The 25,354-nt window shown below is 44.9% G+C and overlaps 1 protein-coding gene across 7 annotated transcripts in view; it reads right to left on the bottom strand.

Moving 5' to 3' along the window:
* ARHGEF25 (Rho guanine nucleotide exchange factor 25) overlaps positions 1–25,354 on the bottom strand; it is a 98,890-nt gene that overhangs the window by 40,849 nt on the left and 32,687 nt on the right. The window contains exon 1 of one of the 7 annotated variants that reach the window (XM_034419205.3): positions 24,149–24,515. The exons of 5 other annotated variants lie outside the window; for them this stretch is intronic. In XM_034419205.3, the coding sequence (XP_034275096.2) occupies positions 24,149–24,239 (91 nt within the window). In that variant the 5' untranslated portion in view covers positions 24,240–24,515. Of the gene's footprint in view, positions 1–24,148; positions 24,516–25,354 lie in introns of those variants that run through there. One more of the 7 variants, XM_087886714.1, reaches the window with a different exon arrangement.

The following is a 25,354-nucleotide window of genomic DNA, read 5'->3' as shown; positions in this document are numbered from 1 at the left end:
GAAAGAAAGTTTGGGAACCATTTTCATTAAAGCCTACAAAAGTGTAGAAATAAAAGCTGGGCTCATGGTTGTTTGAATGAGAACACCATCAGTCTATCTATGGTGGCTGATTCAAACCATGATATTGCACATTAGCCTACCCAGCTGTGAGGTAGCAATAGCAATAGCACTTAGACTTATATACTGCTTCATAGTGCTTTACAGCCCCCTCTAAGCGGTTTACAGAGCTAGCATATTGTCCCCAACAATTTGGGTCCTCATTTTACCCACCTCGGAAGAATAGAAGACTGAGTCAACCTTGAGCCGGTGAGATTTGATCTGCTGAACTGCAGCTAGCAGTCAGCTGAAGTAGCCTGCAGTACTGCACTCTAACCACTGCGCCACCTCGGCTCGGTACAGCGTTTATTAAGAGGTAGTAGTCATTATGGAGCTTTGCGGGGTATAATGGAAGCCACAAAAACCATTCACAAAAAGATTTTCTCTTTTTGTGGCTTCTAATGTTTCTATGTTTTATGGAGACATGTACTATATTATTACTTTTTCACAAATTGCAAAATTTAGAGATGAAATCTTTCTTAAAATTGCCTTACCATAGTACGTAGGAATAGTTCAAACTGCTGCAGGGATATGTCTGTGGATATAGGACCTTCTGTCCATAAAGAAAAAAATGGCAATGGAGAGGGCATTCTGTGCCAAATTCCTAAAAACCATTATCTTCCCTCATAAAACAGCAGAAGATATCATCATTGCTTTCGATATTTTTAAGGTAGAAGATTCCAATGCAGAAATAGAGATGATTATCTGATATAATGGCATTTGGCAGCATGAACATAGGTGTCCAGCCAACTCCGGGAACACTAATTGCAGACAATTGCAAACATGATGAGTAAGGTCTTGTAAATAAAATATTGTTATCTAAAATCTCCAGACTTCAAAGACAAAATCATCAACTTCTTTTTTTGTGGCATTTGTTTTTAAGTAACTCTAGAATTAGTAGCATACAGAATCATATTTCAAAATGACATATCTCCCCCCATTTTAAGCATGAAAGCTAGTAATTAAACTTAGGACTCCAATTTTTACCTAAGAAATTCTCCTAAGCAAGCCTCATGGAAATAAACAGTAACTGTGAAATGTTTATTAAAAAAACCCACAAAACTTGGAGATGGACTGTGCCCTTCCTCTTCTAAAATAAGAACAGCTAGATTCTATCTATTTTATCCACTAATTTGAGTCCCCTCCAACTTAATTTTTTTATCTCTCTCCTTCCTACATGTTCTCCGGGGGTGCATACCCAAGATACTTTTTTATGCTTCCTCTTAGATCTTGAAAGAAAATGTATTTAATTCTAAATGCTGAAATAATTTTGGATACATTCAGTATGACTTCATGGACAGAGGTGAGTGTAGATAAGTTAAAAAGAAATTTTCCAGCTGAGAGATCCTCCTACCTTTGTTTCTTTCTTTAGTTGAGCATAAAGAGACATGTGCCCCCAATCCAAAAATGGACGTGAGGGACTGGGGGTGGGAGTGGTGAGAAAACCTTGCTGGCTTCCTAGTTCTTCCTTTGCTATGTAAAAGTTTTATTTAATGGATCCAGAGTGACATGCTCACTCCCTAATGCTACAACCCTACATATTAACAACCCACAACCTAAATACGATAGACCTCAGTTCTCATTGGCTGTGCTGGCTAAGGTTTCTGAGAACTGAAGAGTATGCCCCCCCCCCCATTGAAATCCAGAGGTTTACTTCTGAACAAACATGATGTAGATTACTGCATTACAAAACAAATTATGTAGAAAAGCACAAAAACAAATGTTAAAAGTGTTAACACTGAGAGCATTATCTTTTCACTCAATACAACAAAGTAGCCTGCCTCTGGCAGAACATTTGATGTTATCAATACAGACAAAGCAGATTATTCAATATTCACTTCCCTACTATGCTTGAGATAAAAGGATAGTTAACTTTGGCTTTTCTACCTCACATTCATTGCCTGTGATCCCCATGCACCAGCCAAAATGATTCCATTACACAGGTAGTTCATTGGTATATGTCAGTGATGGCTAACCTTTTTGCCGTTGCATGCCAAAAGCGGAGGAAGCAGGGGGGTGTCACGCGTGCATGTGCCCACACCCATAATTCAATGCACCCCACACATGCCCCCCTGCGATCCTCCTGCTTTTGGCACGTGATGGCACGGTGGGCCCGGTAGGCCCATTTTTCACCCTCCCCAGACTCCAGAGGCTTTCTAGGAGCTTGGGAAGGGCGAAAACGGCCTTCCCCACCCCCTTGGAGGCCCTCTGGAGGCCGGAAACAACCCGTTTCCTGACTTCCAGTAGGCCCAGAAGGCCCGAAAATTAGCTGGCACGCTGGAGCTGAGCTAGAGCAATGCTCATGTGCCCACAGTTATGGCTCCATGTGCCACCTGTGGCACGCTTGCCATAGGTTCGCCATCACAGGTATATGTCCTCTGTTTCTGGTGCATGTTATCTGTTTCAGAAATTCCTGTTCCTAATCAACTGATCCCATGAAAATCTCGTAGATCTGTTGACTGAGGCTTTAAAAGATGGGGGCAATTTTTTGTACACAGAAAATGAACAGAGGGGCCATAGCATTTGAATGCTCTATAAACAACTCTGGCATAGCAAGAGGTTTTTGAGATGACAAGACTTTTATCATCTATAGGCTCTTACATCAAATCTGAGGGAGAATGAATGAATATAAGTAACACTAACAATATGTTTTTCCTCCATGCCAGCACTAATAGGTGACAAGATTTGATGGATGACAAGATATCCAGAGTTCCTACCTAAAGGAGATGGGCAATTCAAAAAAGTGAAAAACAAAGTAAAAATAAATAAATAAAAATATTACTTTAGAGTCATGACACTACAAGGGCAACAACAACAACAACAACAATAACAAAGCTTAAACTTCATTCCAGGAAAAGGAATAAAGAAAAGATCAAAGAAGGTTCTCTTAAACAGCATGCAAGATAATGCCAACATTTGCATTTTCAGCAATAGGGTGAGCACAAGAAAGGTTGCTCCCTGGGGGTAAAGATTAAGATCATAACAATAGCAATAGCACTTAGACTTATATACCGCTTTACAGTGATTTACAGCCCTCTCTAAGCGGTTTTACAGAGTCAGCATATTGCCTCCAACAATTTGGGTCCTCATTTTACCAACCTCGGAAGACTGAGTCAACCTTGAACCTGGTGAGATTTGAACTACCAAATTGCAGGCAGCCAGCAGGCAGCAGAAGTAGCCTGCAGTACTGCACTCTAACTACTGCGCCACCCGAGGCTCTAGATCATGTTACTTCCTTCTTTGTTTCATATACAAAACGTGAGGTAGGCAGGCAGTTGAACAGAATCATAAAGTTGGAAATATCCTCAGATTTCATCTAGTCCAATCTATTGCTTAAAATAAATATGCTATCCAGCTTCTGATCTGTCCCCGTCCCCACACACACACCACACAGCCAGCCGAGGGTTAAGGAAACACTTTGGAACGCACTCAGTTCTTATCTTCCTCTTGGCAGCGATAGACACACCGTCTGCCAAGGGACTTTATTTTCACAAACAGACAGATAAGATACGAACGTTCAAGAAAGTCCAAACAGGAAATAATATTCCTCCCAGCAGTTCCGGATGAGGCTTCAGTGACTATTCAAGGTTTACTTTTGTTCGTCACAAAAGATTCTTGACCACAACCCTCTATTATATAGTCTCTGGGGTGTGGTCTCTGGGGTGTGGTCCAGTGACTCAGTTCTAATCCCTAGCACGCCTCCCCAGCTGCTGCAAACGTTTATCACGTCTTCGGAGGCGTGCGTCCAGGAATGACGTGTCATTATCACTCTGATCTGAAGCAGCTGTTTCTTCTCCCTCGGCCGGCACTTGAAACAATGCCAGAGGGGAGGGGCCTGGAGAGGGAGGCCTGGCTGACTCCTCTTCCTCATGCTCGGAGCTTTCTTCCTCCGATGGGACAGGCTCAGAGGGCGGGGCCACAACACTATCCCCCACCGCAGGGCCCTTCCCCCGGGTCTGACGGTCGGGATGGGGTCGGGACGGGAACTGTTCGTGGAAAGCCCGCACCAGGTCAGGGGCCTGAACGGCAGACGCATCCACCCAGGTGAAATCCTCGGGCCCGTACCCCTTCCAGGCAATGAGGTATTGGAAGCGCCCCTTCAGCCAAAGGGAGTCCCGGATACTGTCCACCTCGTACGTCGAGGCATCGTCCTCGTCGGCTGCGGCTGGGGGGGCAGGCGTCGGCGGGCGGCGGAGATGGCTCGCGGGGGCCTCAGGGACCAGGAGGGACCGATGAAAAACAGGGTGGAGCCGCATGGAGCGGGGTAGAGTCAACCGGTAGGCCACCGGATTGATGACAGCCTCGATAGGGAAGGGACCGATAAAGCGTTGGGCCAGTTTCCTCACCGGCCGGTCTGTGGGGAGGTGTTTTGTGGACAACCACACCCGATCTCCTACTTCCAGCGGTGGCGTCGCCCGGCGGGCGCGATCGGCGAATCGTTTATAATCCTCTTTCGCCCGGATCAGCTGCCGCCGCACCAGTTGCTGCACCGCCTGCAGCTCCGAGAGGAAGTCCCGGGTCTCGGGAACAGGGGAGTCCATGATGGTCAACGGGAAAAGCCGTGGATGGTATCCGACGTTGGCATGGAACGGGGTCATCTGGGTGGAGGTGTGTTGGGAGTTATTAAAAGCGAACTCCGCTAGGGGAAGGTACTCGGCCCAGTTGTCCTGCTGCTGGTTGACAAAACAGCGGAGGTACTGCTCCAGTATGCCGATGACCTTCTCCGTGCCCCCGTCAGTCTCCGGATGGTGCGACGACGACAGGCACACCTGCACCTCCAGCGCGGCCATCAGGCTTTTCCAGAAGCGGGCCGTGAACTGGGCCCCGCGGTCCGAAACCACCCGGTCCGGCAGGCCGTGGAGGCGGAAGATCTGTTGCAGGAACAGGCGAGCCGTGGTGCGGGCCGAGGGCAGGCCGCGGCATGGGATGAAATGTGCCATCTTCGTGAGCGCATCCACCACCACGAGGACGGTCGTGTACGTAGCGGACAGGGGCAGGTCTGTCAGGAAGTCCATGGAGATGGCTCCCCACGGTCTCTCCGGTGTCGGCAGCGGCTGGAGGAGTCCGGGAGGGGGGCCGGACACGGCTTTGGCCTGTCGGCACGTCACACAGGACGTCACGAAGGCGTGCACGTCGTGCCGTACCCGAGGCCACCAAAAAGTCCGCGTCACCAAGTTCAAAGTCTTAAAGAAGCCGAAGTGCCCCGCCGCGGGGTTGTCATGGCACTGGTTCATGACGAGGGCTCGGAGCGGACTCGTGGGCACGTACAACCGACCCCGGTGTCTGAGCAAGCCCTCCTCCACGGTCCATGGGGACGCGGGGCCGACGTCCGCTCTCCGCTGCTGCGACCAGTCGTCCCGTCGCTGCGCTTCCAGCACCTGAGCCCGCAGGTCCACCGGTTCCTGGACCGCGGCCAAGGAGTCCGCTGGCAGCACCGTCCGGGGGGGAAGGGAATCCTTGGGGCAAAAGTATTCCGGCTTACGGGATAGCGCATCCGCCCTCTGGTTGAGGTTGCTCGGAATGTATGTGACGTGGAAGTTGAACCGGGCGAAAAACAACGACCACCGGATCTGCCGCTGGTTCAACTTCCGTGCCGTGGTGAGGTGCTCCAGGTTCCGATGGTCCGTCCGCACCTCCACCTGGTGTCGGGCCCCCTCGAGGTGATGTCGCCAAGCCTCGAACGCGGCCTTGATGGCCAGCAACTCCTTTTCCCAGATGGTGTAGTTGCGCTCGGAAGGGTTGAGTTTCCGGGAGTAGTATGCGCAGGGAAAAAGAGTGCCGCCATCCACCGGAGCCTGTAGCAGCACCGCCCCAATTGCCACGTTGGACGCGTCCGTCTCCACCACGAATGGACGGTGTGGATTGGGGTGCCTCAGGACTGGCTCTGTGAGGAAGGCCTGCTTGAGGACCTCGAAGGCCTGCTGCTGCGGGGGCCCCCACTGGAACGGGACCTTCTTCCGAAGGAGCTGGGTCAACGGCAAGGTCAGGGTGGCGAAGCCCGGGATGAAGGTCCGATAGTAGTTGGCAAATCCCAACAGACACTGGACGTCCTTCACCCGACGCGGGGGTTCCCAACTGCGCAAGGCCTCCACCTTGCGCGGGTCCATTGCGATGCCCTCGGGGGTGATGATGTGCCCGAGGAACTCTATGGAAGTCTGGAAGAAGTAGCATTTCTCCAACTTCGCATAGAGCTGGTGCTCCCGCAGGCGCTGCAGGACCTGGCGGACATGCTGGAGGTGACTTTCCGGGGTCCGGGAATAGATCAAAATGTCATCCAAGTAGATCACCACGAACCGATCCAGCATGTCCCGGAACACATCGTTCATCAAATGCTGGAAGACCGCGGGGGCGTTGGTCAACCCGAACGGCATGACGGTATACTCGAAGTGTCCATACCGAGTGCCGAACGCCATCTTCCACTCGTCCCCCTCTCTCACGCGCACCAGGTTGTAGGCCCCTCGGAGATCAAGCTTAGTGAAGATCGAGGCCTCCCGCAACCTCTCCATCAGCTCCGGGATCAGCGGCAGGGGGTAGCGATTTCGCACTGTGATGGCATTCAAGCGCCGGTAGTCGCAACACAGGCGCAAGTCCCCCGTCTTCTTTTTAACGAAGAGGACCGGGGCCGAGAGCGGGGAGGTCGAAGGCCGGATGAACCCACGGGCCAGGTTCTTTTCCAGAAAGTCCCGTAAGGCGGCCAGCTCGGGCTCCGACATGGAGTACAGGCGTCCCGAGGGCAGGGGCGCGTTGGGCATTAGGTCCACCGCACAGTCGTAGGGTCGGTGCGGGGGCAAGCGGTCCGCCTCCTTCTCGCTGAACACGTCAGCGAAGGGCGTCAGCTCCGGAGGCAAGGAGACGTTTGGGGCAGAGACGTCCTGGCCGGCGCAGGTGTGGCGAAGGTGGTCGACACACTGCAGGCTCGGGAACGAGATGGCGTTTCTTGACCACGCCACCTGAGGGTCGTGCGCCCGAAGCCAGGCCATCCCCAGGACCAAGGGAAAGTGCAGATCCGCCGTTACGTAAAACTGGATCGCCTCCTCGTGGTTCCCGATGGCGAGGCGCAAGGGCTGGGTAGCGGTTTTGATGGGCCCCGCCACGAGTTCCCGCCCATCTATAGTTTCGACCCTCAACGGAGGGTCCACTGGAACCAAGGGGACTTTGTAATGGGCCACAAAGGCCTGGTCCATAAAGTTCGTGGTGGCCCCCGAGTCCACCAGCGCGTGCGCCTGGAGCCCTTCCGACCGGTTAGCCAACAACACCCGGGTGTTCAAAATCAGGTGCCGAGGGGGCTCACAGTCCACAGCCGCCGACTCCGGCGGGGCATGGTCACGTGCCTGACCCAGAGTTTCCCCTAGGCCAGGCCTGGCCCGTTTCCCGGCTGGTCACGCCGAGACTCCGGAACAGGCTTGAGCGGTCCACTCCGCTTCCGGGGACACGAAGCGGCAAAATGTCCCGCCTCGCCGCAATAGAGGCACAACCCCCCTTGACGTCTCCGCATCCGCTCCTGGGCCGTCAGTTGAGGTCTGGCTGCTCCAAGCTCCATGGGCTCCTCAGCCGTCGCCACAAAACGCTGTGCGGTCCGGAGCGCTGTCGGTGCGAAACGCGGGGGTGCCGACTCTGTCGATGGTTCCGGAAGAGCCCGACGGGGCCGTCGCCGTTGCAGGCGGGCGTCGATGCGCAGGCATTGGGTCACCAGCGCGTCGAGGGTCGGTGGCGCCTCCACACGAACCAGCTCGTCCTGCAACTCGTCGGAAAGGCCGTCCTGGAAGGCGTCCATCAGCGCCACCTCATTCCAAGCCGAATCCTGGCCTAGCAGTCGGAACTCTGCAATATAGTCCTGCAGGGGGCGCTTGCCTTGGCGGAGGTCCTTGATGCGCCTCGCTGCCGTCTGCACCCGGAGGGGGTCCTCAAACATGGTGCGCAGGTGTTGTAAAAAGCCCTGAAAGTCCAGGAGCAAGGGGCTATCTTGCAACAACAGAGGCGTGGCCCATCGGGCGGCAGTGCCAGAGAGGGAGCTGATAACAAATGCCACCCGAGCCCGGTCATCCGGAAAATCCTCCGGCCTCATCGCCATAAACAGTTGGCATTGTCCCAAGAAGGCCGGAAACATCTCCTGCTGCCCAGAAAACCTATCTGGCACGTTCACTGGGCATCTCGGACGGGGAGGGGGAGGAGGTGGAGCTGCAGGAGCATTTCCCAAAGCAAGTTGGGCAGTTAGCTGTGCTACTTGCTGTTGCAGAAGCTGATTGGCCTCCAGCATCTGCTGTATCTGCTGCTGCAGCTGTTGGTCCATCGTGGGTTAACGATGGAGTATGGGGGTGACGAACAAGATGATCTGTCCCCGTCCCCACACACACACCACACAGCCAGCCGAGGGTTAAGGAAACACTTTGGAACGCACTCAGTTCTTATCTTCCTCTTGGCAGCGATAGACACACCGTCTGCCAAGGGACTTTATTTTCACAAACAGACAGATAAGATACGAACGTTCAAGAAAGTCCAAACAGGAAATAATATTCCTCCCAGCAGTTCCGGATGAGGCTTCAGTGACTATTCAAGGTTTACTTTTGTTCGTCACAAAAGATTCTTGACCACAACCCTCTATTATATAGTCTCTGGGGTGTGGTCTCTGGGGTGTGGTCCAGTGACTCAGTTCTAATCCCTAGCACGCCTCCCCAGCTGCTGCAAACGTTTATCACGTCTTCGGAGGCGTGCGTCCAGGAATGACGTGTCATTATCACTCTGATCTGAAGCAGCTGTTTCTTCTCCCTCGGCCGGCACTTGAAACAATGCCAGAGGGGAGGGGCCTGGAGAGGGAGGCCTGGCTGACTCCTCTTCCTCATGCTCGGAGCTTTCTTCCTCCGATGGGACAGGCTCAGAGGGCGGGGCCACAACAGCTTCTGTTTAAAGACCTTCATTGAAAAGGAAGCCACCATTACATAAGGTAGCTTCTTCCACTGCTTGACCACATGAAATTTCTCCTAGCCTGAACATACTTCCCTGTAGTTTCAATACAATAGCTCTGGTTCTGCCTTCCAGAGAGAACACTCCATCCTATATATGAACGTACTTTAGGTATCTGTAAACTACTATTGAATCTCCTCTATCTTCTTTTCCAAGGTAAAATATATCTATTTCCTTTAACTGTTCGCCACAGGACTTGATTTCCAATTCCCTGACCATTCTGATGGCCCTCCTTTAAATTCACTTCAGTTTGACCATTACTTTTTTTGATTGTTTATATCTGGAACTGCTCACACTACTCCAATTGGGGTCTGACCTGGGCAGATTAGAATGGGATAGTTACTTTTCATAATCTGAATTCTACATTTCTATTAATACAACATCCCAAAACAGATTTGCCTTTTTAGTGGCAACATCATGCTTTCAGCTCATGTTCAACTTGTGATCTACCAGAACATAAGCAATGATCCCACTGAGTTTCAATGATGCCTGTGATATCATACTTGTCCTCCTGTATTACCGTAGTACTTCAGGTTTTCCATTTATTTCCAACACGCTACATACGGGTGAAGAAACATCTGAAATTGGGAGTAGTACCCCCTACTGATCTATTGGTACAGTTTTTTGCCAATCTCTCACCTCTGTTCAAAGAATCAATTTGATTCTATTCCTGATTCCAAGCAGTAGCTATGACAAGGAAATATTTTATCATATTAGTTTTGCTAATATGCAAATTTTAGCCATTCTAATATTATATCCTTGTATATACAGCCATAACTTCTAAAATGTAGTAACTATTAACTTATCTTTTGTCACCTGCACTGTTGGGTCTTTGTGGGTTATTCAATTCTGGGCTTATATCAACCTCTAAAACATTAAGCGGTGGCTTAGTGGGTAGGACCCTGAGCTTGTCGATCAAAAGGTGGGCAGTTCAGCAGTTCAAATCCCTAGTGCCGCGTAACGGGGTGACCTCCCGTTATTTGTCCCAGCTTCTACCAACCTAGCAGTTCGAAAGCATGTAAAAAATGCAAGTAGAAAAATAGGGAGCACGTTTGGTGGGAAGGTAACAGCGTTCCGTGCGCCTTTGGCAGATAGTCATGCCGGCCACATGACCATGGAGATGTCTTTGGAAAGCGCTGGCTCTTCGACTTTGAAACGGAGATGAGCACCGCCCCCTAGAGTCGGGAACGACTAGCATATATGTGCGAGGGGAACCTTTACCTTTTAAAACACCTCTAGAACATTGGCAACAAACAGTTTACTTCTCTGCATCTGAAAACACCAAGCTGCCTTAAGAGCTCAAAGCAAAGGCAACCTAATATTACCCACTCCCAAAATATGCTATTTTGGAAGTTTGTTCTGGTATGCCCAAAGGCAGGGCTGGCCCAGCTTTAGAGAGATCCATAACGGAAGGTCCTGTAGAGAGTTAGAATATTGATCCATCTGGTCTCTGACTCAATACTGCCTAAATAGCATTGGCAGCCTAAGACCTCAAAAGAAAGGAAGAATTTTTTCAGCTGTGCTGTCTGAAATTCCTGAACTTGAGACCTTCTATATATTCTTCAATGCACACATTATTTCAGAGTTATGGATCCATTCCCAAAAGGATAATATAGAAAAGGAAAGGTTAGAAATGTTTATGATCCAACTGTAAAAAAGAAAAAATATATTTCTTAAGAATTCATTTAGACTCAGCACTCTTGCCTCATTTAATTCCATTCTAGTCTGCAATATATTGGTTGTATAATCTTAAATATCACAGTTTTCCCCAAGAGAATTCTGGAAATTGCAGTTTCATGATACTAATGAGACTTCACAGTTAGAAATGTCTAATCCTACTCACGCACTGAGTTTCCCAGAGAAGAGGGAATTTTTATTAAAGAAGTGTCTTTTTCTAATTTTTTAATCAGTATTACCCCTACCAACATCCTAATCCCCACTTAAAAAAACAATAGCAACACAAACTTAAGTTGGTCCTTTGATTCATAAGATCTACATAATTAGTTCACCCTGTGAAGATCCTAATAAAGTTGATGTGCAATTTGCTAAGAATAAAAAGAAATTTGGAATTATTTGGAAATAATTGTTTAGAATTTAGGGTGACATAGTAGAATGTTTAAAATTTAAATGTTTTGAATAAGATTTTTTTTTCTTTTTTCTTTTTTTTTAAAGAGGTAAATGGATAAAATTTGGAACAAAATTGGTTGAGGGAATGTGTGTAATTGTATTTGCTTTATACCGGATCAAACTCTTGCTCTAAAAAGATGTATTTTATGTTTTATGTCTTAAAAATAAAAAATTCTTTTCAAAAAAAAAAAAAAAGAACTTGTGGCAGAAAAGAGAGAAAGAAAAACTTTCTAAAGGACTCGTAACATTTTACGTTGAAATAGACAACTCTTATTTTGATTGAAACTTAACTGGGTTCCTACATGAATCAGTACTTACAGCCAACATCAGAGTGGCTTCAGTGAGCACCTGACATGTCTCATAAAAAGGCTCCCTGTTAAATCTTGGAGTCCTTATCCCTTGACATTGTTTCTGCTTTATTTGCATAATGACAGCACTAAAGAGGTTCTTTCTTCTTTGTGTACTATGAGAGGTGGAGAAGGAAAAAGGCATAACAAATATAGGTGATGGCAAAAACATGGGACATGCTACAAAGTCAATTTGCCTAAGAAATTCCTATTCTCATGTATTTAGGTAAGCACAAAATGCCTGACATTTCCTTTTAGTATTTCTTTAAAAAAACAGAATGTTGCTTTAAATCTAAAAGGTAAAGGTAAAGGTTTCCCTCGCACATATGTGCTAGTCATTCCCGACTCTAGGGGGCGGTGCTCATGTCTGTTTCAAAGCCGAAGAGCCAGTGTTGTCCGAAGACGTCTCCGTGGTCATGTGGCCAGCATGACTAAGCACCAAAAGCACACTGAACGCTGTTATCTTCCCACCAAAGGTGGTCCCTATTTTTCTACTTGCATTTTTTATGTGCTTTCAAACTGCTAGGTTGGCAGAAGCTGGGACAAGAAATGGGAGCTCACCCCATTATGCGGCACTAGGGATTCGAACCGCTGACTTTTCGATTGACAAGCTCAACGTCTTAGCCACTGAGCCACCACGTCCCTTTTTTTATATTAAATATTTTTTTATATTAAATATTGCTTTAAATCTACATACATTTAAATAGCAATAGCACTGAGATATATATATTGCTCTATAGTGCTTTACCGGCCTCCCTGAGCAGTTTACATATTGCCCCCAATAATCTGGGTCCTCTTTTACCAACCTCGGAAAGATGGAAGGCTAAGTCAACCTTGAGATGGAAGGAGTCAAACTTTTACAGTTGGCAGAATTAGCCTGCAATACTGCATTCTAACCACTGCATCACCATGGCTCCTTAACCTGACGGTGATGATTAATGAGTAGACCTGGTTTTTTTCTCTTCCTAGGGGATGACAGTTCAGCCTAATATAGGCATCCCATAGAACATGGGTTTTTATCTAAACAGTTATACGAATTGTATTACTGATGTCACAGCCACGGGCTAACAGAGAATCAAAGAGGTAGAAAGAAAAACAAGAAGAAAAAGAATTACCAACAAAAGGCAAATCTAAAGGAAGAAATGTGGCATTAAAAGTAAATAAAAAAGAAAATAGTCACGCTATATTGAGAGTCAAATGAAAGATCCCACATCTGCCAGAGGTGATGATTGTTGCAATTAAGTTGAGAGAGAGCACACAGAGCACTGGATATAGAATAGAAGGCCTGGGCTCAAATCCTTGCACTGTTTAACAAGTTGTTAGCAAATATATTCTCTCAAATCTTCCCATGTGGGAAAAACTGTGATTCACCTCACAAAGTATGTTGAAAAGGCAAAATAGATGAAGACGAAATTATTTCTGCATATTAAAAACATAATATAATTAGCCATCAAACACTAATAACACAACAAGCCATGAATTTAAGCTAGCTGAAAGCTTTGTTTTAATCAAAGCAATGAATAAAGGAACCAGTAATCTAAGCATCTTTCTCAACTCTGTTGTCTTCCAGATGCTGGCTGGGAATTCTGGTCACAGTAACCCAAACACTTCTGAAGGGCACTAGTTTGGGGAAAGTTGCTCCAGTTAAACATAATTTTTAAAAAAGCTAAGTACATGGATTTAACTTCCAAAGGACAAACGTGCACTTTTCTGTACATCTGCTAAACTCTGAAGCTTTTTGAAGCAATCATTATAGAATGGTAATTCTCTGATCACCTTGACAAATCTCACTCATGTGTTCAGATGATGTAGAATCTCACACAAGATGTGTTCATCTTGCTTTAACAGAGTCTTTTATATGTTGCATCTCCTCCTCCATTGTCCCCAGACAGCCATTAATTAGGCATGATAGCTAGGCATCACGGGTGATATTGTTCAACGCATCTGGAAGTCATTAAATTGAAGACTGGTCAATAGGCTGAGGCGACTCACACAGTGGTTCACTGTGCAGCCTGCTTTCTTTCTGAAGTTTTTCAGAATACAGTATATTATGGTCAAAGGTGATACCCGAGCTGTTCACCAAGAATAGAACATTTCCCCCACCCACCCACTATTTAATCGGTTTTGAGAAGCTGAGCAAGGTCTACTAATTGTAGCTTCAGATCATGGCCAGAAATCTCATTTGTTCTGTGCATAACTGGATTCAGGCAGAAAAATGAAAGAATGTTCACAAGGAGAACAATTGTGTCAATCATCCCATCCAGCCCCTTCTAGGGTAGCTGCTTGCATGAGGCATTTCCTGCAGAAGGAGCCTATTGAGTAGGAAATAGAACAACATGCCCATGAGAATACCACAAGTATCAGTGGAATGTGCATAAATCTCTAAGACTTGCATACAAGGGGGACACATGCTGGAAAGATGCAGCCATTCAGGGAAAAGACCACCCCTCTTTTCTATAGGGCTGATCCTTTCCATGGCATAAACGAATTTTCTTCTTTGTTTCTGCATTAACCACATCTTAGGTGCTATGAAAGGACTACAAGCTCCTATTCAATTTCTTCCCCCCTCTTTTGCTATTTGTCTCAATATGTGGCAGCACTTTCTTAGTTGATCATGTCTGGGTTTGGAAACTATGCAGGGTTGGCTCTGGTTAAATAATTATATGGAAGGCTATTAAAGAATTAAGGGCAATAACCAGATTGGAAAATTGAAAACGTCCAAAAAGTAGACATGAAAACATCCTCTTCTACACTATTGCCAGGAAAATTGCAAGGCCATACTCATGAAGTCAACTGGAGCTGAGCTCACTCAGAAGACTTTATCTTACCTTTATTATTCAAGGAAGATAATTTGCTCAACTTCTTAGTCAGGCTGGTCAAGATGCCCGTATCACTTCTCTATCTCTTTAAACTATTATTATGTCCATGCAGAAGAGAAAGCAGAAAAGTGCTCTTGTAAAATGAATGAGCTTAGCCAATAAAGAGATGGACAGACTTCAGTTTAACAAAACTTTCAGCACAGAACATACTTGTAAAATTTTATTAGATATTCAGGCAACCAAAAATGTAAATGAAATCTAACAAGTTTCAAGGAAGCGCAAATCCAGATTTATTCTGAAATGTATCTTCAGACGTTGTTGCATTTTTAGATTCCAAGTTCCCTGTTTTTTAGACAAATCTTTTGCCCCACCTTCCAAAATCATACTTTTATCATTCTCCATGAGTGTTTCAGACAACAGACGGTGTATATGTATTGTTTTTATAGTATTGTTTAACTTACAGTAAAATTAAATATCCATGCTTATTGGCCAATTCATAATACCTTGAAGGAAGCCTCAAGAATGCTTAGTAGTATAGAGTCATTCCTGTTTTTTTGGAAATGAGCAGGCGTAATTGCATACAGGTTTCCATATAGGCATACTTGTAGTAACAGGATATAATTCAAAAGAAATTACTTCTCCAATAATGATAACCGGTCCCTGAACCAAATTAGAAACTCCTTGTGATGCATGGAGAAGACGCAATAAACCCACTCCTGTGCTACTTCAACACTCCCAAAGGCAGCACGTGATTGATTCAAAATTACAGTATACTTAATTTTCTCTTTGTGGAAAATAGTACAGGCTTCTATTGCTGTTGAAATTGTGCATCCCAATAACAGTGCTGAAAGTGCCATCAGTGGAATTGGCAGCATGGATGGAGGAAACAATAGTGAATGGGAGAAGAAGGATGAGATCACTGTGAAAGCAGGTGGAGAAACCAGACTGAACTGTAGGGAAGCAGCCAAGGGAAGGAGCTCGCTTAGCAACTTGTTGCGAAGTTTGTGTCACCTCTACAAAAACATAGCAGACGAAGGCATACGTACCCACCAGCAGCATTACATAGTATTTTACCCAATGATGTAGTGCTATGTCTATCAGACCTGCAGCAGAATCTGGCACCATCCATTGGTCTGGAGACCAAGCACTACCAGGAGGCTACATTTGCTTCTAGACACAATGTCCTTGCATGGAGGACATTAATCATTGGTTGAAGGAAGGTGTAGCTACAATAGTCCTTTATTTACTCTGCTCTCTCCCCTTCACTCTCCACTTAGTTTTCCTTTTGTATCATGTCTATCGGACCGTGAACCTGTGTGCTTAAACAATCTTACCTTTCAGTATACGGTTTGCCTAGTGTTTAGAAATGCTGTATTTATAAGTATTAGTGAATGGTATAAAAATGATAACAGTAGATGAGTAAAGCAGCTAACAGGGTTGCTCTAAGGCCATCAATTAGCAGAAGACAAATTCAACCTAAGGACTTACAGATCTATAGCTCAATCGCTGGTATCAGTGGAAAAGGTCCATCTGAGGGCTAACTACAGCTTTGACCAGGAGGGATTTAATTAGGCTTTTTGCAAGGAAGAAAGGATTTACAAAAAGTCTTCCTCGACAAGCTTCCATTAGTGCTCATCATGGCTATTACTTATGGGAAAATAACACTGGACATATCATATCACATGCAAGCAGGATTTTAGCATATTTTTTTAGCTGACTCTTAGACTATGCCTATGCTGTTTTCCTGCCAGGAGAAGCTTATCTGCTTATTTTTCATGACTTGGGATGGTGTTAATAGGACAGCAAAAATCAACCAAAACAACCTAAATTCATATTTCGTTACTACAGGAGCAATAGGAGGGAAGAGATTTGCTTTCAGACTTTATAGACCAAGTTCAAAAATAATCCTTCTGCATCAATAGTTAAGGAACAGAATTGACTCTCCCAAACCCACATACTGTAGGCAGAACAGATCATGTAGTTTAGAGTATTTTTCTGCTTTCTCTACCTTTTGCTTGGGCATTTTCTCTTCAGATAATTAATCTTGAAATGGAGTAGCTTCAGACACTCCCTGCTTAAAATGTCTATAAGAATTTGCTTTGGTAAGGAATTTTGCTTTGTTCTCCCCCCCTTCCCCCCCTTTCCAATGGTGTCTAGAGCCAAATGTTACATGTATTTTGGGAAGCAACTCACAGTAGCTGGAAAATTCACAGCTTTACCACTTATGCATATGCCTGATACATCTGGTGGGCAAACGTTTGATGAGCTGGCTACTGGCCCTGTCCAACGAGGCAATTCCTATGTGTCATATACCACCAGAAGAGGAGATGGGTAGAAACACATCTCAGATTCATACTAATATTATTTACACTGGTAAATCTTATTCATCTTTGCACAATCTCTTGACATGACTTTGGAAGGAAAGTAAGGAAAATTTACTTATTTAGAACATTTTCTATTTCTGGTTTCCATTATTAGAAACAATCCCAAAATAATGAGAGAAATGATTTTTCAATAGTCATTTAGGTGGGGAATGATGGCCCTTTTATGACTTGTGGACTTCAACTCCCAGAATTCCTGAGCCAGTCAGGCTTTCTCAAGAATTTTGGGAGTTGAAGTCCACAAATCATAAAAGGGCCATCGTTCCCCACGCCTGATTTAGGTGCATGACAAAGAACTCTGTGTAACCTAAAAGTTTGCACAGACATTTGACAAAATAATTTACCACATTCAAAACTCATCTAGCACCTTCTTCTGTCTTCTAAGGTTGATTTGAGGAACAGTTCTACTTGCAACTGGTTGTTTCCACAACACACAACAGTTTAGGGCCAACCAGGCCAAGACAAATAGTGATGCATGCTTGCTATGAATTAAACAGACAAATACATTTCCACAATAAGATGGGCCAAACCCTTAGAAGAACAGTGACTGCTGCAAAACAATAGGGTCTTGAGCACTAATCCTTAGAATGCAGGACTGTACTCAAACTATAGAATAAATACAATTAATTTCTATGATAATTTAAGAAGATGAAAAGATGAGGTACAGGTAGCCCTTAACAACCACAGCAGTGAGATTTGCCCCATTTTACAACCGTTCTTGCCACAATTGTTAAGGTGAATTATTGTATTGTTAAATTAGTAACACAGTTGTTAAGTGAATCTGGACTTCTGCATTGACTCTACCTGTCAGAAAGTTGCAAAAGGTGATCATATAATCCCAGGACACTACAACCATTATAAGCACATGCCAGTTGCCAACCATCCAAATTTTGATCATGTGACTACGGGTATGCTACAACAGCCATAAGTGTGAAAAATGGTCATAATTCACTTTTTTCAGTGCCGTTGTAACTTTGGTCACTAAAGGAATGATTGCAAGTTGAAGACTACCAGTACTATAGAGCTAATTCCATATTCATCCCAATTACTAATAATATCTAAGTCTGCTCTCATGTGAGATAATATATAGATTTCAGTGATTTGATCCTTTAACACAGGAGTTCCTAAACATTTTTCCATCACATCTCCCTTTAGGATAACTTTAATATAAAATCCAAACACCAAAACAATGCAAAGAAATTTTGGGAAAGGTGAATTTATTGTAACAATGCAGCTAAAGGATTTTTTCAAATCTCCCCTTGGACTCTGTCTGCACCTCCCCAAGGGATGTATATCTCAGCTTGGGAAACCCTGCTGTGACAGATCAATATGAAGAAGGCTGCCCGCTGAAGCAAAAAAGGAGACAAATTTAGTCTACAATTAAGATGAGAAGCAATTAGCTTGGCCAATTGTGAACTAACAAACTAAAGGAGAAGGACAGCAATCAAACAATTTAACCTTATGGTGAGATGGGCAGCAAACAAATTCAATACATAAATCAAAATAAATAATTACTGTACTCATGGTTTTTTTCAATCACCTAATGACATTAAGCAGTGTCATATACTCAAGAACCCTTAAAGTATTTGTAAAAAAGTATTTCCTTTTGCATGTGTGTACCATCAATGCAATTAAAGATAGCTGAACACGTTGAAAAGCTCACAGCTTTTCACAGCACACTTACAGGTAAGAGAAGCATTATTATTCACTTTTATAACTGCAATAATAGAAAATAACATTTGAATCCCTCAACAATTTATTTTTTCTCTCCATGGTTTATTATCCACTGACAACAATGGCCCAATAAACACAATTTTATTCCACCCATCTCACTGTCCAAAGCAAACCTGGGCTGCTTACAATCATTAAAACAACTTTTGGATTTACACAATATTGATGCATTGTCACAACTGATAATTTCAAATGGCTCCCATGCATTTTTAAAGTCTGAAATCATTGCTCTTGTTTCCCCCATGCTCCAAGAGTACAAGTCCTGCTCACCAATGTGAGGATTCAAACACTTCACTAATTATGACCACAACTTGAATTCTATGGAATGAACTAGTCCCAAGTTTGACCTGCCTTTCTGGATGTCAAATTCCACCAAGGGAAAAGTTTGGATCAGTGGTGGGTTTCTACTGGTTCGCCCCGGTTCGGGCAAACCGGTAGTGGTGGCGGCAGGAGGCTCCGCCCACCCGCCTGGACATCATCACGGATGCTCTGCTCATGTGCAGAAGGTTCTGCACATGCACAGAAGCGCCATACGCGAGCGCTCCCAATTCCGAACCAGTAGCAAAGGTAAGTGGAACCCACTACTGGTTTGGACTGATGATAAATTACCTATTCTAGACTCCCTGGCTTATTTCTCTATTTTTCTGTTAGGAACTGAGACAGGATGCCTAAGTGCATACAGGCGCCCTTCTCCAGAATGGGATTTCTAAAATAAGAAATTCTCAAACCTCAAGTCTGCTGAAAAGCCACCCAGTGCCTGACCTAAGACTTCCTGCTCTCCCAGTGTAGCACTCCGTTCTTACCACATGGAGGAAGAAAAAGCACTCTGCACCAACTTGAAGCGACTGTCTTCTTGTTATTCCTTCCTCACCGACAAGGATAAAAGACTTCCAGTCAGAGCCTGAGTGACATCTAACTTGGATTGAGCCTAACAGTAGATTTCACCACTGTTTTCATCCCATTTGTAGCATTTGCCCTGCAAAATGTGTCCATGCCTGCCTGTGAAGACCAGGAAGAGGGAGAAGAAATGTAGGCCTGAATAGGGCAGTGCAGAGTAAATGGTTACCATCAATCTGACAGCAGTGCCAATCATATCTCGATTGGAGTCACTGTTGATAACTGGAACAGCCAGCTGCAGGTTTTGAGGTACAGCCAGCATTTATTTCAGGATCAGATTCTCAAGAAACATCCTGTGCAGAGAAGTAGTCAAGAGAGGGCATCCTAATCTTTCTTGGTTGCTTAAAAAGTTGCTTGGTCACTAGCTTTGCTCTGGAAATCTTTGCTTCCTAATCCCTCAGTACACCGGAACCAGCTGCAATTACTTGTGTCAGGAGGAGAGGCACTCTTGACATGACTCAAAGCACTCTTTTTTGCAGGAAGGAAGACTTGCATAAAGAAAAGGCCCGATGCAGATTTTCCCTCCACACTGAAGCCTTATTTGCTGCCTGTATAGTTAATAAGGGCGCTTGGAGATATGCAAGCAAATGTATATTTTAACACTTCCATTTGACTGTGGGAAAGCGGCATTAACAATCCACCTTTGATCCGAGAACAAAAGAAAGTGAATTAATACCGGCTTCTCTTCCCCTAGTTCCTGCTTCACCATTCAAGTCTCAGCTGTGCTCCCAGATATGAGGACAAAAGTCATGCTTGCTCCCACAACCTCTGTTCCAATTTCACTGAACCACTGTCATTCCGACAGCTGCTTCTAGGCCCCAAGAGGCCTAGTTAAAGGCCCATCAAACCAGAGGAATAAACCAGCAAGCCTTGGAGGTCCAACCAAAATAGACCAGAGATTAGTGGATACGTTAATGATTATATTCATGTGTCAAACCAAGTCATGTTTTGCTTAAACATCATAGATATGACCACTATCTGTACTCATAACATAAAAGCTACAAACCATAGCATATAAATCACAGTGATTGGGTTCAGAAAACATGCTATAGCACAATTAGACAAATTGCACTATGATTTTATGTTTTGGATGAATCTTGTTCATAAGTGTGAGGCCTGAAAACTGATCAGTAGGAGAAAACTAGCAGTATGTCTGCTCATGAATAGAAAATACAATTCCAATTTTATTACAGGGATATGAACAATTTAAACGCAGTACAGGAAAATAAAAAAAAAAATAAAAAAACTATTGTAGAAAAAAACCATTAAAAAAAAAAGATCTGAAAACAAATTTCAGATCTGTTCCAATTGTTACAATCCCTAATCCATGGACATGGGATCGTAATTTTATGGTAATGGGAGCTACATCCAATATATATGGAGAACTTTGGAAAGGTATTCCATTAAACAAAAACTGGAGAAACACTAGAAACAAAACACTACATCTTCCCCACAGTTTTTGCAGTTAGTTTTCTTAAATCCGTGATGGTGAACCTATGGCATGCGTGACAGAGGTGGCATGCAGAGCCCTCTTTGTGGGCATGTGTGCCATCGCCAGCTGCCCTTCCGGGTTCTGTCGTGCACATGCACACTGGACAGCTGGTCCGGCGACCATGCGCATCTTCTGACTTCCGGTGCTCCGGCGCGCATGCACACCCCAGTTTTGGCACTCGGTGCCAAAAAGATTAACCATCACTGCCTTAAATGATATGCAGGTTTACATATGTAGTACTGATGATGTTACCTAGTTTGGGTAATGAAATGTCTTCAAGAAAACAACCAAGCTCAGACAATACCAAAAACTCCTCAGTCTTATATAGGTAGTATATCACTGGGACTTTATTTCTAAATCATAAAAACATGGGCCCCCACCTTGAACATGTGTCACACACATTACCTGCATATAAACAGAACAGGGTTTCAATAGCTCTTTTGCATCCACCATTTTGAAGCTAATGACTGTTACTGGGAAAACCTATATATAAGCACCTATTGTATAACAGATCCCCAAACTAGTCATTTTTAAAAGTTTAAGAGTGGCTTGAGATAGGTTATGTTGTCAGAATCTGAAATTATCTGTCTCTCACCCAAATGAGTAGAACCAGAAAACAGAGCAGCCAGTAAAATGAACACTATCTGAGTACAGGATTTGGAGCAGCACAGGTACCCATTTGGCAACAAGATTCCAACCCTCAGCTTGTCCCTTCTAACCTATTATTAATTTAGCTACATGGCTGAGAATTGGCAGGCTTCAGCTTTCCTAAGTAGAAGGGAAGAAGAGGTTATACAGAGAGGAAACAACAATAAAGAACCTATTACTGGGCAGAATTATTTGGGTGGACATGTAAAACGCCAAAGAAAAGACAAGGAGTCAGGTGCGAGGTGACCTAATTGAGAGTCCATATACTATAGAATCAAAATGAAAATCATGTGTGCATTTTTTTTTACATGCATATGTGGGTAAATGCTTTGATCTACTACCTTATGTAAGCCCAATGGATTTCAGTGATTTCAAAATTGCTACAAAAATAGATCCTGCTGGGGTTTCTTAACCATTTTATCATGGAATTCTCAACTAGACAAATAGCAATACTGAAGAAGAGGGCTTCCCTAGTATTATATTCCTTAGCCCAGGGGTCTCCAACCTTGGCAACTTTAAGCCTGGTGGACTTCAACTCCCAGAATTCCCCAGCCAGCAAAGCAAAGCTGGCTGGGGAATTCTGGGAGTTGAAGTCCACCAGGCTTAAAGTTGCCAAGGTTGGAGACCCGTGCCCTAGCCTGTGTCTGCAAGGGAGTACTGGGTTTGTTTTGGAGTATACTAAAACGTGGGTCTACTGGAACTTCAAAGTTCTCCCTGGCCTGATGACATTTCAAACATATAGCTCTGCAGGATCCTTGGTAGAAAAGAGTTAACACACAAAAATTCCCTGAAGACGAGAAGTATAAAAAGCCAAAAACACAGCCAGTTGCTACCCACACGTCGTTATTATTTTTATAAGAAATATCCAAACACATGGGTTTGTCTTGAGCTACATGTTGTTTTTTTAAAAAAAGCAGATCTCTGCACTGAGGAACTTACACTCTAAATGTCAACAGATGGAAAAGCTAGGAGAGATGTAGAGATAACAAGGAAAAATGAATGGTAGTTACATGTAACCTAGGGTTCTTTTCTAATGGTTGGGTACAGGCATCTAGCTTTTAAGCCAAAAACAGTACATGAAAAGGAAGGATTGGATAAGATTTGGGTAAGAGGAATCAAGAGTACTAGCCTCTTGTAGCAAGTTCCAAGCATAAGGGGATGCAAAATATATATGCAAAGAGATGGACCGTGCCTTCTGCCCCTACTCACTAAATCGGGATTGACACTTGGAGCCTAGGTCTCCTGTCCCATAACACTACCTTCAACCCCAGTTCTCTGATTCTTTAAATTTTCAACATTACTATATTGCAATCAGCCTCAATCTTAGACATTTGGGCAACGAAGACTGGCTGGAAATGGGGTGGAGGAGAGAGGCAGTACCAAGTAGCAGAAAACTCACAGGAAGACAGTTCTCAAACATCCTTCCCTGGTACTTCTCATCTCTCTCTCTCTTTTTCTTTAGCATTTTAAAACTCTGCTCATGCAGAGAGTGCTTTATATTCTCAAGTCTGTGTGCAGAACACAATCCACTGACACAAGCAACCTCACATATTCACAGGCTGCAGGAGAAATGCAATCATGCGTGCCGTGATACACAGCCACATATTCCAACATGCATGCACAGCCTCCCCCACATCTAGGGGGGAGGCTTTTTTTCTTTCTGTTCCTCTCTCCCACAGCCAGACTTCTTGTACATATAGCCTCCCACAAGTTGTCCCTTCTGCTCACATGTACAACCTGAGTGCCGAACCAGAATTGTGCAATGAGACGTAGATAGGGATCTTACAGTGATTCATATAGCGGTCCAACTCATAACCTGCCATTCTAAATACAAATATGCATGCAAAATCATACTAAAATATTACAAACAACAAACAAGTGTGCACTCTTCTGGAGAGAGAGCATGCTCATATGTTTTAGAAAAAAAATCATCTCTTTAAACAGCCACTAAAAATTGACCTCTTCACTTGTCTGAAAGCCAAGATATTAGACCACTCTAGTTGCACCTCTGATACTTGCCACAAACTTTTCTAAACCACCCTTCCCCATGCTGTGTCACTCTGCCCCGTTAGTGCCCCCTCTTGCTTGGCCACAAGAAACTGGCATCTGAGGTAACTTGACACAAACCCTGTCTAATTGTTTGGTAAGCAGAAAGTACCAGAATAATGTGAGGAACCATGTTAAAGAAAGCAGATGCCATCCCATATGCCAACACCTGGAAAGCAAACTCATACCCATCTAGGGAAACCATGGCACCTGTGAAACGCAAAAGGAGACAGACATGGAAAAACAACACCTCTCTATGTCAGGCACAGGGGTGATTCAACAGCAAATGGTGTGCTCAAACAAAATAATATTAATTTCTGACAAGAAGGAAGCAGCAGTGATGGCCAGGAAAGGTATCCCAGGCCAGGTGGTATTATTCAGCAGGGACGACAACGCCCATGCCATCCTACTGGTTGGTGATGCTTACTTTGGATAATGATGCTGGTACTGGCCAGGTGGCATTCAAGCAGTGATGATGGGTGAACGAGCAGCGTCTAAGAAAAAGGGCAACATAAAGGCTGTGGTGCTTAAGCCGAGGGGGGGAGGGGGGGAGGGACCTGGGGAGAGGAGAAAAACAGTGCCTACATTGGGAATCCCACTCACCTCGTGCCCTAGAGGGGCAGCAGCTGCACTTGGCCAGGACTTTGCGGAACAAGTGGTGGCAAGCACAGCCTTGCTGGCTCCCACCTCTCATGGTGCCGCCCGGCTGTGCTGGGCTCCGTCACTCACTATGCCAGCCATCGAGCGAGGGGACAGTACTTCCCAGGCAGTGAAAGGGGGTTTGGGGAGGGGGAAGAGTTCTTGCCACTGCAGCCGTTTGCTCAGTGACAGAACAACAGGGCTGGGCTGGTGCTGCCCGTGGGGAGGTGGAGCTTCTGCAGCTGCCCCCTTTCTTCTCTCCTCCCTCCCTTCCTCTCTTCCTCTTTCTGTCTCTCTCTCTCTCTCTCTTCATCCATCTCCAGAGCTTCCCGGAGCCAGACTCCCCCTCCCTCCCTCCTTCCTCACTCTTGCTGAGCCATTGCAGCCAGCCTCTGCAGCAGCTGAGCTTGCAGCAGGCACAAGTGAGATCTCTTGGTGCTCCCACCACTGCGGAAGGCTACCGCGAGGAAGGAGAAGAAAAGAGAAAGAAAACAAACCTCTCGGTGGATGCAGCCGTCTGGGATTGGAAAGTCAAGGAAACAAGGAGGAGTACCTTAGAAGGCACGCATGTGTCTGTGTGAGTGTGTGTGTGTGTGTGTGTGTGTGTGTGTGGACATACAAATAAAAAGAATGATTATATAGCGTGTCCAAAGTGTATCAAGAGAGGAATGAGTTGGCAGCTTCTCTTGTGCTGATGGCTGTGAAGGCTGAGCCTTACATAGTGCATTAGTGTTATAGCCCCTGTCCCGCCCCCCCCCCCTCCGTTCCCCACCACACAGGACAGCAGTACTCCAGAAACAGGGAGTGGACAGAGGATTTGTATAGTCATTTTCCCACCAACTTCCTATTTCAAAGGTAAAAGCCTCAGGAGTCAACCCACATCTTCAAAACAAAAGACAGCTGAAAATTCCTACGCAAAAGGCAATACAGTACTTAGTTTGGGCCAGTCAGTCTCCCTCAGCACAAACTGCCTCTCATACTGTTAGGAATTAAATTGGAGAAAGGAGTGCTAGGCTCCTTAAGTTCTTGGAGAAAAAGTAGGGTGTACTGTAAATCTTAACAAATGAACTAGAAATACATTTTCACCTAGCAAAAATTTATACCCAAAACCTGTAACACGTTAAGAACTGATACGATGCAGTGGTTAAATTGTCAGACTGGGACTGAGGA

Source organism: Pantherophis guttatus, chromosome 2 (genome assembly GCF_059756535.1).
Source record: "Pantherophis guttatus breed Tessera chromosome 2, ASM5975653v1, whole genome shotgun sequence".
Lineage (NCBI taxonomy): Eukaryota > Metazoa > Chordata > Lepidosauria > Squamata > Colubridae > Pantherophis > Pantherophis guttatus.
The sequence above is the reverse complement of the archived record's forward strand: the minus strand, read 5'-3'. Positions and strand labels throughout refer to the sequence as shown.